Source organism: Mus musculus, chromosome 2 (assembly GCF_000001635.26).
Source record: "Mus musculus strain C57BL/6J chromosome 2, GRCm38.p6 C57BL/6J".
In the NCBI taxonomy this organism is placed as follows: Eukaryota; Metazoa; Chordata; class Mammalia; order Rodentia; family Muridae; genus Mus; species Mus musculus.
Window position 1 is genome coordinate 125,626,926 of NC_000068.7, and position 12,424 is coordinate 125,639,349.

Here is a 12,424-nt window from a genome sequence, read left to right on the forward strand (position 1 = left end):
AGTCCATTCTTAGATTGTTTTACTAAGAACACCAAGAACCCCAGCAGGAGACCCTGCTTTCTCTGGTCTCACTCCACTGTGCCCTAGGAAGCTGACCTTCAAGACAAGCTCCCCTCCACCACCACCCCCCAACTCTGCCTTTATGTTATCTCAATCAGTGAAGAATCCCAGTAGATCAGAGATGGGAATAGAAAAAAATTAGGTTATTAATGACTTAGCTAATCTCTTTTGCATCACCGAGATCAGCCGTTACCTCTGTATTGTCCACAGCTCCTCCATGTAGTCAGACAGTCCTTCTCCATGATCAGTAACTGTTCCCACCCTCTCCCTTGTCCTGGGCCCTAGACCACTGCACTCTGCCTGTGGTTTCTCTATACGTTGCCTGTACCTTAAATCTCCTTTATTAGTCTCGCCTCAAATTACCCAGTTTGAATGAGCCATCTGTTTCCTGCAGAGACACTGATCCATCACATTCCTGATAAAATGTCTAAGTCCCAAACACCACACATTGTCAGCTGTCATAAAGCAATAATCATTTATTTTTTTAAAGAAAACTCATTTACAGATATTTATAGGCAAATGAACCACCATTTTAAAATAGAGGTTGAGACTATGAGATTAAAACCGCATGCAGACATTTCTTACATCTTTTAGGGTTGGTGAACAGTGTCTATGGCATCTGAAAGTGCAGCATCTGCCTCCCAGGCTACAACAGCACCAGTCCAGTGTTGACTGCCCATGCGTGCGGCTCACACCACAGTGCCCCCTGCATCTGGAACTCCGCTGGCCACCCAGTCTGCGTTCCCCAGCTGGAAGGAGGCAGTAGGCCCGCCCTGTCTCTGCTGCAGGTTACCTATGAGTCCCTATCACTATGCTGATCCCTCTTACGAAGAAAAATGATTAAGACCTAAGATAGATGGAGGAAAAGCAATGGAATATGCACGACTTTCTAGCTGTGGAAAGGAAACAAACTTACCTAAGAAGCCAGTGGCGACAGAAATAAAATGGTGAGTTGTTATGTAAAAATGCCAGGCTTCAATGTACTTGATTTCTGATGATTTCTACCCATAGGAACGATCCCATACTATACTTAAAACTTACCAAATACATCATAATCACAAAGGTTAAGTTGTCTCTACTTAGCCAAAATGAAGTGGTGTTGAGATAACTATCCAGAAAGCTTAGGATCTCTCTCCTCTCTCCTCTCTCCTCTCTCCTCTCTCCTCTCTCCTCTCTCTCTCTCTCTCTCTCTCTCTCTCTCTCTCTCTCTCTCTCTCTCTCTCTCTCTCTCTCTCCTGTAGTGACTGTATCTTTATATGCATAGGCAAGTAAGGACTGACTGAAGCATTTCTGCTATTACTAAAGACAACCAGATCCACTAAACCAACATTACCTGATTTATGCTGAAACACTTGGGGTCAGACTATGAGAGTGTAATTTGGCTAAACCTGTTACCTGTAGAGTATAGACACAGAATAAAGGGAAAAATCCTAAATATTTGCCCTCAACTGCACAGTCTGCTTATCAGTGTTAACTTTTAACAAAGAAAAAAACTACTATGTTAGGATAGCAACGGCCCTCTGAGTGCACCTCAAGCTCCCTCATCTTATGGACAAGAAAACTGGAATCCAGACAGGTTTAGCGACCTGCCAAGACTCACAGTGGTGAATAGTCTGAGCCTTGGGCTTCTCTGAGAATTCTTAATCTCACCACTGGTTGAACCATTGTCCGGTGTGTAGCAGACCTTTCCCAGCCCTTCTGCATTTTGTCTGATCACACGTACAGATGGTGATAAGACACATACCGAGGTGACACCAGGGCGCAGTGGCAGCCAATCACAAGGAGATTTTCATATACTTTAGATTGCCTTAATGCATTTTCAATGGCACCAGTATGGGCTGAGCATGAAGAACAATGGCTTTGTTTGCTGTCTTTTATAACCAAATACTCCAAATCAGAACTAACCAAGAGATTTGGCTTCCTGAATGTGTCCCATGCTGCCTACGGACAGTTCAGGTAGCAAAGACTGAGGAACGCTGGCCAGTGAATTTGAGCCCCAGCCTCTCAATCAGCAAATGAGACAGAATTGGGAAACCATCAGCGGTGTTTGCTTTCATTCCACAAGCACAGGCACAGTCTGAATTTGATGTCAGTGTCATTGTTAACATGGCAGCAAAAAGTGCTACTAAACAAAATGTAATAAAGTCAACACTACTAGTCAAAATGCTGCTTCTTGCTGTTTTTAGCAAGGAAGAACTTTTTTGGCAACTGGTTCTGTAGCTATAGAACGTGAAGACACGTGTAACTAATCTCCCCCATAGGAAAATGTCCCCGGATTATCAAGGTAAAGGCACGTACCACTGCCTGAGCAGTTCAAGTTGTCTTTAGCATCTGAAATTGAAGTTGTGCTTTTAGCTTTTCACCAATGCAATGTGACCTTTAAAAAGTGACCTCCGTGCAGATGAGTATCGCATTTCCAAATGGACCAAAATTATTATTCTCTGATTTTCATACTCAGAAGATAGTTTGTTACTTCTATGTTTTATAAAAGACCTGGTCTGTGGCGGTCTAAGAAAGACATGTTTCACAGTCTATGTTCTACTTTGTGTGAAGAAAAGGGTTGAGCGGCCACTGTTCCTGGCACCAAAGGAATATGCTTCTCATAGCACTGACACAGTTCCGGGAGTCATCATTTCTTGGGGGGCAAAAGTCCTGTGTTATCATATTTTCTTATTGGTTGTTTAAGGCGTACTTCACTTCCAGAAGAGATGATTGGCAAATTATTATCCATATGGTATTTGATAAGGTGGCCAACATTATCAAACACATGGTCCTTGGTCCTCACCTGGAAAAGGAACATACATATATTTAGGTTGAATAATAGCAGTTCTGAGCCAGGCAGTGCTGGCGCATGCCTTTAATCCCAGCATTTGGGAGGCAGAGGCAGGTGGATTTCTGAGTTTGAGGCCAGCCTGGTCTACAGAGTGAGTTCCAGGACAGCCAGGGCTATACAGAGAAACTCTGTCTCAACAAACAAACAAACAAACAAACAAACATAACAGTTCTGAAAGATGTAAGCAATTGCGGGGGAGTGTTCCTAAAGAAGTTATTCTGTTGAGTGAAGGACAGGTGCTTTTCAGTTCTGTCTTCCTTAATACACCAGTTTATCTTTGCCCATTCCCCTTTGCAGTAGCAGTCTTACAAGTTCAGACAATGGCAAGCACTTGTCATTCAATCCAGATCTGCAGCCAGCCTCTCTACAGTGCTGCACTTGATGGATTCTGTCACTTCAATGCTTCTATAAATATCTAGCTGATGTGTGTTCAGGCACAGTCCCAGGATTACAACTATCTTCTGTAGAGTGGAGTGCTTTTATATTAGCCCCATCTCTGCTCAAAGCAGACCCCTCAGAGAAATCATGCCTCTCCTTAGAACCTCAACACAAATCCTGTCTCCTCCAAGACCCTCTTAAGAGGCACCGGGAGTCATCTTCCTGCAAGCTTCTTTAACAATAGCTGGTTCATAAATACCTGTTTCTCCATGGTCCTCACTGCCTGCCTGCTGGAGGAAGTGGATTTACAGAATCTCCTCCTCACGTTACCGTGCATCTATCCTGCATGCTTCCCTGTCCATGGGCTCCTATGTAGTCAGTGCAACCTGCCAGGAGAGGGAAGGCCTACAACTAGCAGCACACCTACTTAATAATTCTGCCACCTGCCTACATGGGAGTCAGAGCTCTGTCTGCATATTGGTTTGACCATATTGGAATAACTAGTACAAGTTGAATAGGGGCTATAAATCAGATGACAATGTCTATAATTGAATTTCCTGATTTTGATTATTATGCTAGAGCTATGAGAGAGAGTGTCCTTAGTTTTGTAAGCACACAAGACAAGGATAAGGATGTTGGGAGCCGCCCCCACATTCGCCGTCACAAGATGGCGCTGACATCCTGTGTTCTAAGTGGTAAACAAATAATCTGCGCATGTGCCAAGGGTATTTTCCACTACATGTACTCTGCCTTTACTCGGCCATGGGCTGCAGCCAATCAGGGAGTGATGCGTCCTAGGCGAAGGATAATTCTCCTTAAAAGGGGACGGGGTTTCCGCCATTCTCTCTCTTACTTGCGCTCTTGCGCTCTCTGCGCTCTGGCGCTCTGGCGCGCTGGCGCGCTGGCGCTCTAGCTCCTAAAGATGTAAGCGGGGGGCTTTCGTTTTTGGGGCTGGGGGCTTGCGCTCCTGCTCCTGAAGATGTAAGCAATAAAGTTTTGCCGCAGAAGATTCTGGTTTGTTGTGTTCTTCCTGGCCGGTCGTGAGAACGCGTTTAAGAGTTGGTGCCGGAAACCCGGGAAGAAAAACTCGGGACGGGAGTTAACCATCACCGGCTCAAGGAAGATCCCTCATTCCGGAACCAGAACTGCGGGTTATGGTAATGAAGGTTCCCGTAAAACAGACTGTTGAGAAGGATTCAACTGCGTGAATTCAGAACTCTTCAGCTGGGGAATGGCGGTAATAAAGTGTTCCCGTAAAACAGACTGTTGAGAAGGATTCAACTGCATGAATTCAGAACTTTTCAGCTGGGGAACAGGAGTACCAGTGAGTACAGCTTTACAAGGTAAGTCTGGTCTTGAACTTTCTAACGAAATTCAAGACAGTCTATCAGAAGTAAAGTGGAAAATAGCTTTACAAGGTACGCCTGGCCTTGAACTTTCTAACGAAATTCAAGACAGTCTATCAGAAGTAAAGTGGAAAATAGCTTTACAAGGTATGTTTGGCCTTGAACTTTCTCTAGTGTTAGAAGCCCTTTTGTTCCTTTTCACATGTTATCAAGTGGTTAAGGCAGGGAGGATTCTGGATGAAATTCAGGACAATCTATCAGAAGTAAAGCGGGGAGAGAGAATAGGAGCAAAGAGAAAATATGGTACACAAAATAAGCATACAGGCCTTTCCACGGGTCTTGAACCCGAGGAAAAGTTTAGGTTAGGTAAGAATACCTGGGGAGAGATTAGAAGGAAGGAGAAGGAAAAAAAAAAGAAAAAAGATCAATCAGCGGAGGTTTCTAGGAGAAGGAGCCTATACTCATCACTAGGTGAGTTCAAGGAGCCAGTTTTTAATAGTTCTGAATCAGATGAAAAGGCTATTAGGGCCTGGAAGGCGCTCTCCCGAGCAGGTAAAGCCACTGGACAATAATGACAGAGGCAGGCTCTTGCAGCCTACAAGGTCTTATTGTCCACCCTGGAGTTGTAGATCAGGATTATAAAGGGGAACTTCAGGTTCTCTGTTCTTGTCCTCAAGTTGTCTTTTCTATATCACAAAGGGACAGAATAGCTCAACTAATAATTTTGCCAAGCCTACATGGCTGTTTTTTCTTCCTCTGGTATTCCTAGAGCTGCAAGAGGGATTGGTTCTACTGAAAATGATTCTGATTACTTAATAATGCCTTTAGATTGTTGTCAAATTTTATCTACTCACGTAGGGGTAAACCCTCGTGGCGTCAGGCCATTACAGGTCTGACAAATGGATGTCACACATATTTCCTCCTTTGAGAAAAATCAATATTTACATGTTTAGATAAAAAGAGATCACCTCCATACCTTAAATGATTTTCAAAAGCTGTTGGGAGATATTAATTGGCTCAGACCTTTTTTAAAGATTCCTTCCGCTGAGTTAAGGCCTTTGTTTGGTATTTTAGAAGGAGATCCTCATATCTCCTCCCCTAGGGCTCTTACTCTAGCTGCTAACCAGGCCTTACAAAAGGTGGAAAAAGCCTTACAGAATGCACAATTACAACGTATTGAGGATTCGCAGCCTTTCAGTTTGTGTGTCTTTAAGACAGCACAATTGCCAACCGCAGTTTTGTGGCAAAATGGGCCATTGTTGTGGATCCATCCAAACGTATCCCCAGCTAAAATAATAGATTGGTATCCTGATGCAATTGCACAGCTTGCCCTTAAAGGCCTAAAAGCAGCAATCACCCACTTTGGGCGAAGTCCATATCTTTTAATTGTACCTTATACCGCTGCACAGGTTCAAACCTTGGCAGCCACATCTAATGATTGGGCAGTTTTAGTTACCTCCTTTTCAGGACAAATAGATAACCATTATCCAAAACATCCAATTTTACAGTTTGCCCAAAATCAATCTGTTGTGTTTCCACAAATAACAGTAAGAAACCCACTTAAAAATGGGATTGTGGTATATACTGATGGATCAAAAACTGGCATAGGTGCCTATGTGGCTAATGGTAAAGTGGTATCCAAACAATATAATGAAAATTCACCTCAAGTGGTAGAATGTTTAGTGGTTTTAGAAGTTTTAAAAACCTTTTTAGAACCCCTTAATATTGTGTCAGATTCCTGTTATGTGGTTAATGCAGTAAATCTTTTAGAAGTGGCTGGAGTGATTAAGCCTTCCAGTAGAGTTGCCAATATTTTTCAGCAGATACAATTAGTTTTGTTATCTAGAAGATTTCCTGTTTATATTACTCATGTTAGAGCCCATTCAGGCCTACCTGGCCCCATGGCTCTGAAAAATGATTTGGCAGATAAGGCCACTAAAGTGGTGGCTGCTGCCCTATCATCCCCGGTAGAGGCTGCAAGAAATTTTCATAACAATTTTCATGTGACGGCTGAAACATTACGCAGTCGTTTCTCCTTGACAAGAAAAGAAGCCCGTGACATTGTTACTCAATGTCAAAGCTGCTGTGAGTTCTTGCCAGTTCCTCATGTGGGAATTAACCCACACGATATTCGACCTCTACGGGTCTGGCAAATGGATGTTACACATGTTTCTTCCTTTGGAAAACTTCAATATCTCCATGTGTCCATTGACACATGTTCTGGCATCATGTTTGCTTCTCCGTTAACCGGAGAAAAGGCCTCACATGTGATTCAACATTGTCTTGAGACATGGAGTGCTTGGGGGAAACACAAACTCCTTAAGACTGATAATGGACCAGCTTATACATCTCAAAAATTCCAGCAGTTCTGCCGTCAGATGGACGTAACCCACCTGACTGGACTTCCATACAACCCTCAAGGACAGGGTATTGTTGAGCGTGCGCATCGTACCCTCAAAGCCTATCTTATAAAACAGAAGAGGGGAATTGAGGAGACTCTACCCCGAGTACCAAGAGTGTCTGTGTCTATGGCACTCTTTACACTCAATTTTTTAAATATTGATGTTCATGGCCATACTGCGGCTGAACGTCATTGTTCAGAGCCAGATAGGCCCAATGAAATGGTTAAATGGAAAAATGTCCTTGATAATAAATGGTATGGCCCGGATCCTATTTTGATAAGATCCAGGGGAGCGGTTTGTGTTTTCCCACAGAATGAAGACAACCCATTTTGGATACCAGAAAGACTCACCCGAAAAATCCAGACTGACCAAGGGAATACTGATGTCCCTCATCTTGGTGATGTCCAGGGCGTCAATAATAAAGAGAGAGCAGCGTTGGGGGATAATGTCGACATTTCCACTCCTAATGACGGTGATGTATAATGCTCAAGTATTCCCCTGCTTTTTTACCACTAACTAGGAACTGGGTTTGGCCTTGATTCAGACAGCCTTGGCTCTGTCTGGACAGGTCCAGACGACTGACACCATTAACACTTTGTCAGCCTCAGTGACTACAGTCATAGATAAACAGGCCTCAGCTAATGTCAAGATACAGGGTGGTCTCATGCTGGTTAATCAACTCATAGATCTTGTCCAGAAACAACTAGATGTATTATGGCAAATAGCTCAGCTGGGATGTGAACAAAAGTTTCCGGGATTGTCCATTACTTCCATTCAGTATGAGAATTTTACTAGGGCAGCTAATTTGTCAAAAAGTCTTTTTCAGTATATGTTACAGAATTGGACGGCTGAATTTGAACAGATCCTTCGGGAATTGAGACTTCAGGTCAACTCCACGCGCTTGGACCTGTCCCTGACCAAAGGATTACCCAATTGGATCTCCTCAGCATTTCCCTTCTTTAAAGAATGGGTGGGATTGATATTATTTGGAGATACACTTTGCTGTGGATTAGTGTTGCTTCTTTGGTTGGTCTGTAAGCTTAAGGCCCAAACTAGGAGAGACAAGGTGGTTATTGCCCAGGCACTTGCAGCTCTAGAACATGGTGCTTCCCCTGATATATCTATGCTTAGGCAATAGGTCGCTGGCCACTCAGCTCTTGCATCCCACGAGGCTAGACTCATTGCACGGGATAGAGTGAGTGTGCTTCAGCAGCCCAAGAGAGTTGCACGGCTAAGCACTGCAGTAGAAGGGCTCTGCGGCATATATGAGCCTATTCTAGGGAGACATGTCATCTTTCAAGAAGGTTGAGTGTCCAAGTGTCCTTCTCTCCAGGCAAAACGACACGGGAGCAGGTCAGGGTTGCTCTGGGTAAAAGCCTGTGAGCCTAAGAGCTAATCCTGTACATGGCTCCTTTACCTGCACACTGGAGATTTGACCTCTATCTCCACTCTCATTAATATGGGTGGCCTATTGCTCTTATTAAAAGGAAAGGGGGAGATGTTGGGAGCCGCCCCCACATTCGCCGTCACAAGATGGCGCTGACATCCTGTGTTCTAAGTGGTAAACAAATAATCTGCGCATGTGCCAAGGGTATTTTCCACTACATGTACTCTGCCTTTACTCGGCCATGGGCTGCAGCCAATCAGGGAGTGATGCGTCCTAGGCGAAGGATAATTCTCCTTAAAAGGGGACGGGGTTTCCGCCATTCTCTCTCTTACTTGCGCTCTTGCGCTCTCTGCGCTCTGGCGCTCTGGCGCGCTGGCGCGCTGGCGCTCTGGCTCCTAAAGATGTAAGCGGGGGGCTTTCGTTTTTGGGGCTGGGGGCTTGCGCTCCTGCTCCTGAAGATGTAAGCAATAAAGTTTTGCCGCAGAAGATTCTGGTTTGTTGTGTTCTTCCTGGCCGGTCGTGAGAACGCGTTTAAGATAAGGAGACAGTGGCTTTAGTGTGTTCCCTAAGGCCTTCGAACCTTAATGAAGTTTCTCTCCCTGCTCCAGTGTAGCTGACCAATCCTGCTGTGCTCTTAATCCCAGTTTGTCTATCTTCTTCCTCCATGTCTCTCCAGCCAACACTCTGGTCCAGGATTTGGCAGTTCCTACCCTGGGGCACACAGTTGTTGTCTCTGCCTGCCCCATACCCTCCACTATGCCCTCCAGGCAATCCTGCAGATAGCTGTCTGGATAACCCTTCTAGTATGAAGACCAAAACCGGCCACTTTGGACAAATGCACCAGATGTCATTATATCAGAAGCTTTAAAGTATTCTAAGTTGAAACTGGAGAGCATGCACAGAAAACTCCACTTGGTGGCTTGGCAAAAATAAGCCCGGCACTCCTGGGCCCCTCGTCTGCATGGCAGCAGTTGGGTAGAGCTGAGTGGTGACTGTTTTGAAGTTCAGCAGAGTCAGCCACACCCTCTGTTCACTCCATTACTTACACACTTCCGCTTCTTTATGTACTGGTCAGGCCCTACAAACATTTGCCTTTGCAACCCCATCCACGAAAGCTTTTAAGAGTCCTGTGACTTTTTTAAAAGGCCATTACATGAGACGAAGTGTGTAAGTGTGTAGTCCGATACTGTCAACTCAAACTTTCTCCAGTTGAAACTCTGCTACTTTCAAAACCATGACTTTCCATTCCCCCAGACCTAAGCAGCCATCATTCCACTTTATGTTTTGGGGAGTCTGACTTTTTAAGATGCCTCATCTAAGTGAGATCAAGTGGTTTGTCCAGAGCCTGGCTGGGTTTTGCTTAACAAAATGCCCCTCAACATCCTCAACAGCATGTAGCGTGCTGTCCTTCACGTGGCTGGACAGTACTCCTTGGTATGTATGCAGCATATCTTCTTTCTCCTCTCGTCCATGAACTCGGAAATTATTTCCACTTCTTGGCCATTGGAATATCATTGCTATGAGCACGAGTAGAACTCTCCTGAAGATGGTGGCTCCCATTCTTTTTTTAAACTATTGCCCAGAAGTGAGACTGCTACTTTGCAAACTGTTTTCTGGTTTTAGATAATCACCAGCTTAAGAGACTCCGCTCTTAGAGGCTTTGACTTCCATTTCTTGTTGTTTAGAAATGCTGGGCACCCTCTCACGGAGCTGCTACTCTATCTCGGGCCTCCTCTCCTCTCCTCTCCTCTCCTCTCCTCTCCTCTCCTCTCCTCTCCTCTCCTCTCCTCTCCTCTCCTCTCCTCTCCTCTGGAGAAATGTCTCACCCTGGAGGGAATGTCTTGTTTTGCTCTGTTTTTGTGAATTGCAGAATTTCCTTCTGTGTTTTGAATGTTAACTCTATAAACTCATAACTTGCAAATGTTGACCTCCTTCTCTGGGCTGATATAAACTTTATAGTGCAAAGGCATTTAGTTTAACACAGAGCCACTCCTCTGTGTTTGCTTTTTAAAGCTTGTATTCTGACAGTCTTACCTAACAATTTATAAGACCATTGTTATGAAAGCACCGCCCTGTGCGTTCTCCTGTGTCTTTGACCCACTTGAGTTAATTTCCTTACTAGTGCAAGGATCCAGTTTCCTCCTTCTGCAGGGGTGTATTCATTTCCCATCTGCGTTTGGACAGCGTCCTTTCCCCAGGGTTTACTTTAGGAAGAATGAGTGATCTTCCTGATGATCACTTGACAGGCCATGTGACTTCATCCCTGGGTTCTTTACACTGTCCCGTTGGCCTGAATGTCTAACTCTATGTCAACACTACTGTTTTGATTAGCGTAGCTCTGTAGCATCACCGGGTCTTCAGCTTTACTGTTCTTCCAGAACAAAGTGTTTGGTTATTCAGACTTCTTTGTATCAGTTGACCAAATATTAAGATTTTCTGTGTCTATAAAATGCCATCAAGATTAAAAATGCAATTAAAAATAATTTAAAATTATTTTAATTATTAAAATAATTAAACAATATAATTAACAAAATAATAGAATATTATTATATTATTAATAAAATAATACAAAATAATTTAGAATTATTTAAATGTCTTATTAATTAGAATATACAAATACAATTCTCTTTTAAAAATTGCAATTGTGTATGTGGCTTGCTTTAGTGGTGTGAACACTTGAGTAATGCTCAGTCTTTGAACACACGAAGGAGATGTCTTTCCTTGTATTTTGTCTCCTTAGTTCCTTTCACTGATGTTTTATAGTTTTCGCTGCGGAAGCATCTCTTCTAAGTTGAGTTTAGTCCTGAGCTCCTTTTTCCTATTGCACCGTTATATCTGTGACTGTTTTCTTCATTTCCTTTTGATAGTTTTTGTATGTATGTAAGAGACTCAACCTATTTTGCATTAAAAAAATCCATTTCTTACTATTAATTTCTTCCTGTCTTCTTACTCTTTTTTAAAGTGTTTCCATCATGAAAAGGTGTGGGATTCTGTCGAAGAATGACTGTTCTATGTTCATGGAGATGATCACACAGTTTTTATTCTTCTTCCCACTTGTTATGGCCAATCTTGATTGTCAATTTGATTCCATCTAGAGCCATCTAAGAGCCAAGCAGCCGGGCGAGCTTGTGAAGGAGTTGCTTGATTAGATCATTTAAGGTGAGGTCCTCCCTAAATAGGGCCATGGTGTTGGGACAACACCTCCTCAAACAAGTTCAAGTCTTCCTCTCAGCTTGAGCTTAAGAATTCTCTTCGTTCTATTATGTTTAGATTCTCCATGTCCCTGGGACTCAGTCCTGGGGTGTGATATGTTTTTATACACCTGTCCATTTCTTCTAGTTTATTCAATTTGTTGCCATACAGTTGCATATGGAAATCTTTTATACCAGGTGGTGGTGGCACATGTCTTTGATCTCAGCATTTGAGAGGCAGAGACAGTCATATTTCTGTGAGTTCAAGGCCAACCTGGTTGACAGAGCCCAGGACAACAGCCAGGACAATACAGAGAGACCTTGTCTCCAAAAAAATTATATAATTACATGATATCCATTGTAGTACATTTCCTATTTTATTTGTATTTTAACTAAAAGTTTGTCAGTTTTCTTAACCCTTAGGAAAGCTGCAATTCTTAGTATCACACACCACAAACCATGTTCTCTCCTCTACGCATTTAACTCTGCTTTACTGTAATTTGGGTGTGATCTTATTCACCTGCAGGAGTCCACTATGGCTACAGGTTTGTCCCGCTGAACTGAACTGAGAAGGATACAAGGGAGCCGCCCTCCACATGGCACTCCAGGGCAGCTTCCAATGCTAACCACACCACTAGTACTGGCTATATGGTTCCAGAAGACGTTAGCACTTAGCCTTGACCTCTCCCATACACTGTCTGTGGATGCAAAGTGTGGAGCACAATGAGAACTCAGTCATACCTTGCCTTCTGGATCCACCAAGAGAAGATGCTTGGCCTGGCCACCTTGCAGTCCACTCAGTACAAACTGGCCGGGAGATGTCACAC

At 43.6% G+C, this 12,424-nt stretch overlaps 1 protein-coding gene across 4 annotated transcripts in view; it reads right to left on the bottom strand.

Annotated features, from left to right (window-relative positions):
- Positions 1-513: 513 nt before the first annotated feature.
- The window catches only part of Shc4 (SHC (Src homology 2 domain containing) family, member 4), a 96,710-nt gene continuing 84,799 nt past the window's right edge, over positions 514-12,424 (bottom strand). For 3 of the 4 annotated variants that reach the window (XM_006499656.4, XM_006499655.4, XM_006499657.4), the window contains 2 exons: positions 12,339-12,424; positions 514-2,845 (listed from right to left, as the gene is read on the bottom strand). The exon at positions 12,339-12,424 is cut by the window's right edge and continues 168 nt beyond it. In XM_006499656.4, the coding sequence (XP_006499719.1) occupies positions 2,690-2,845; positions 12,339-12,424 (242 nt within the window). In that variant the 3' untranslated portion in view covers positions 514-2,689. The remainder of the gene's footprint in view (positions 2,846-12,338) is intronic. The other variant, NM_199022.2, reaches the window with a different exon arrangement.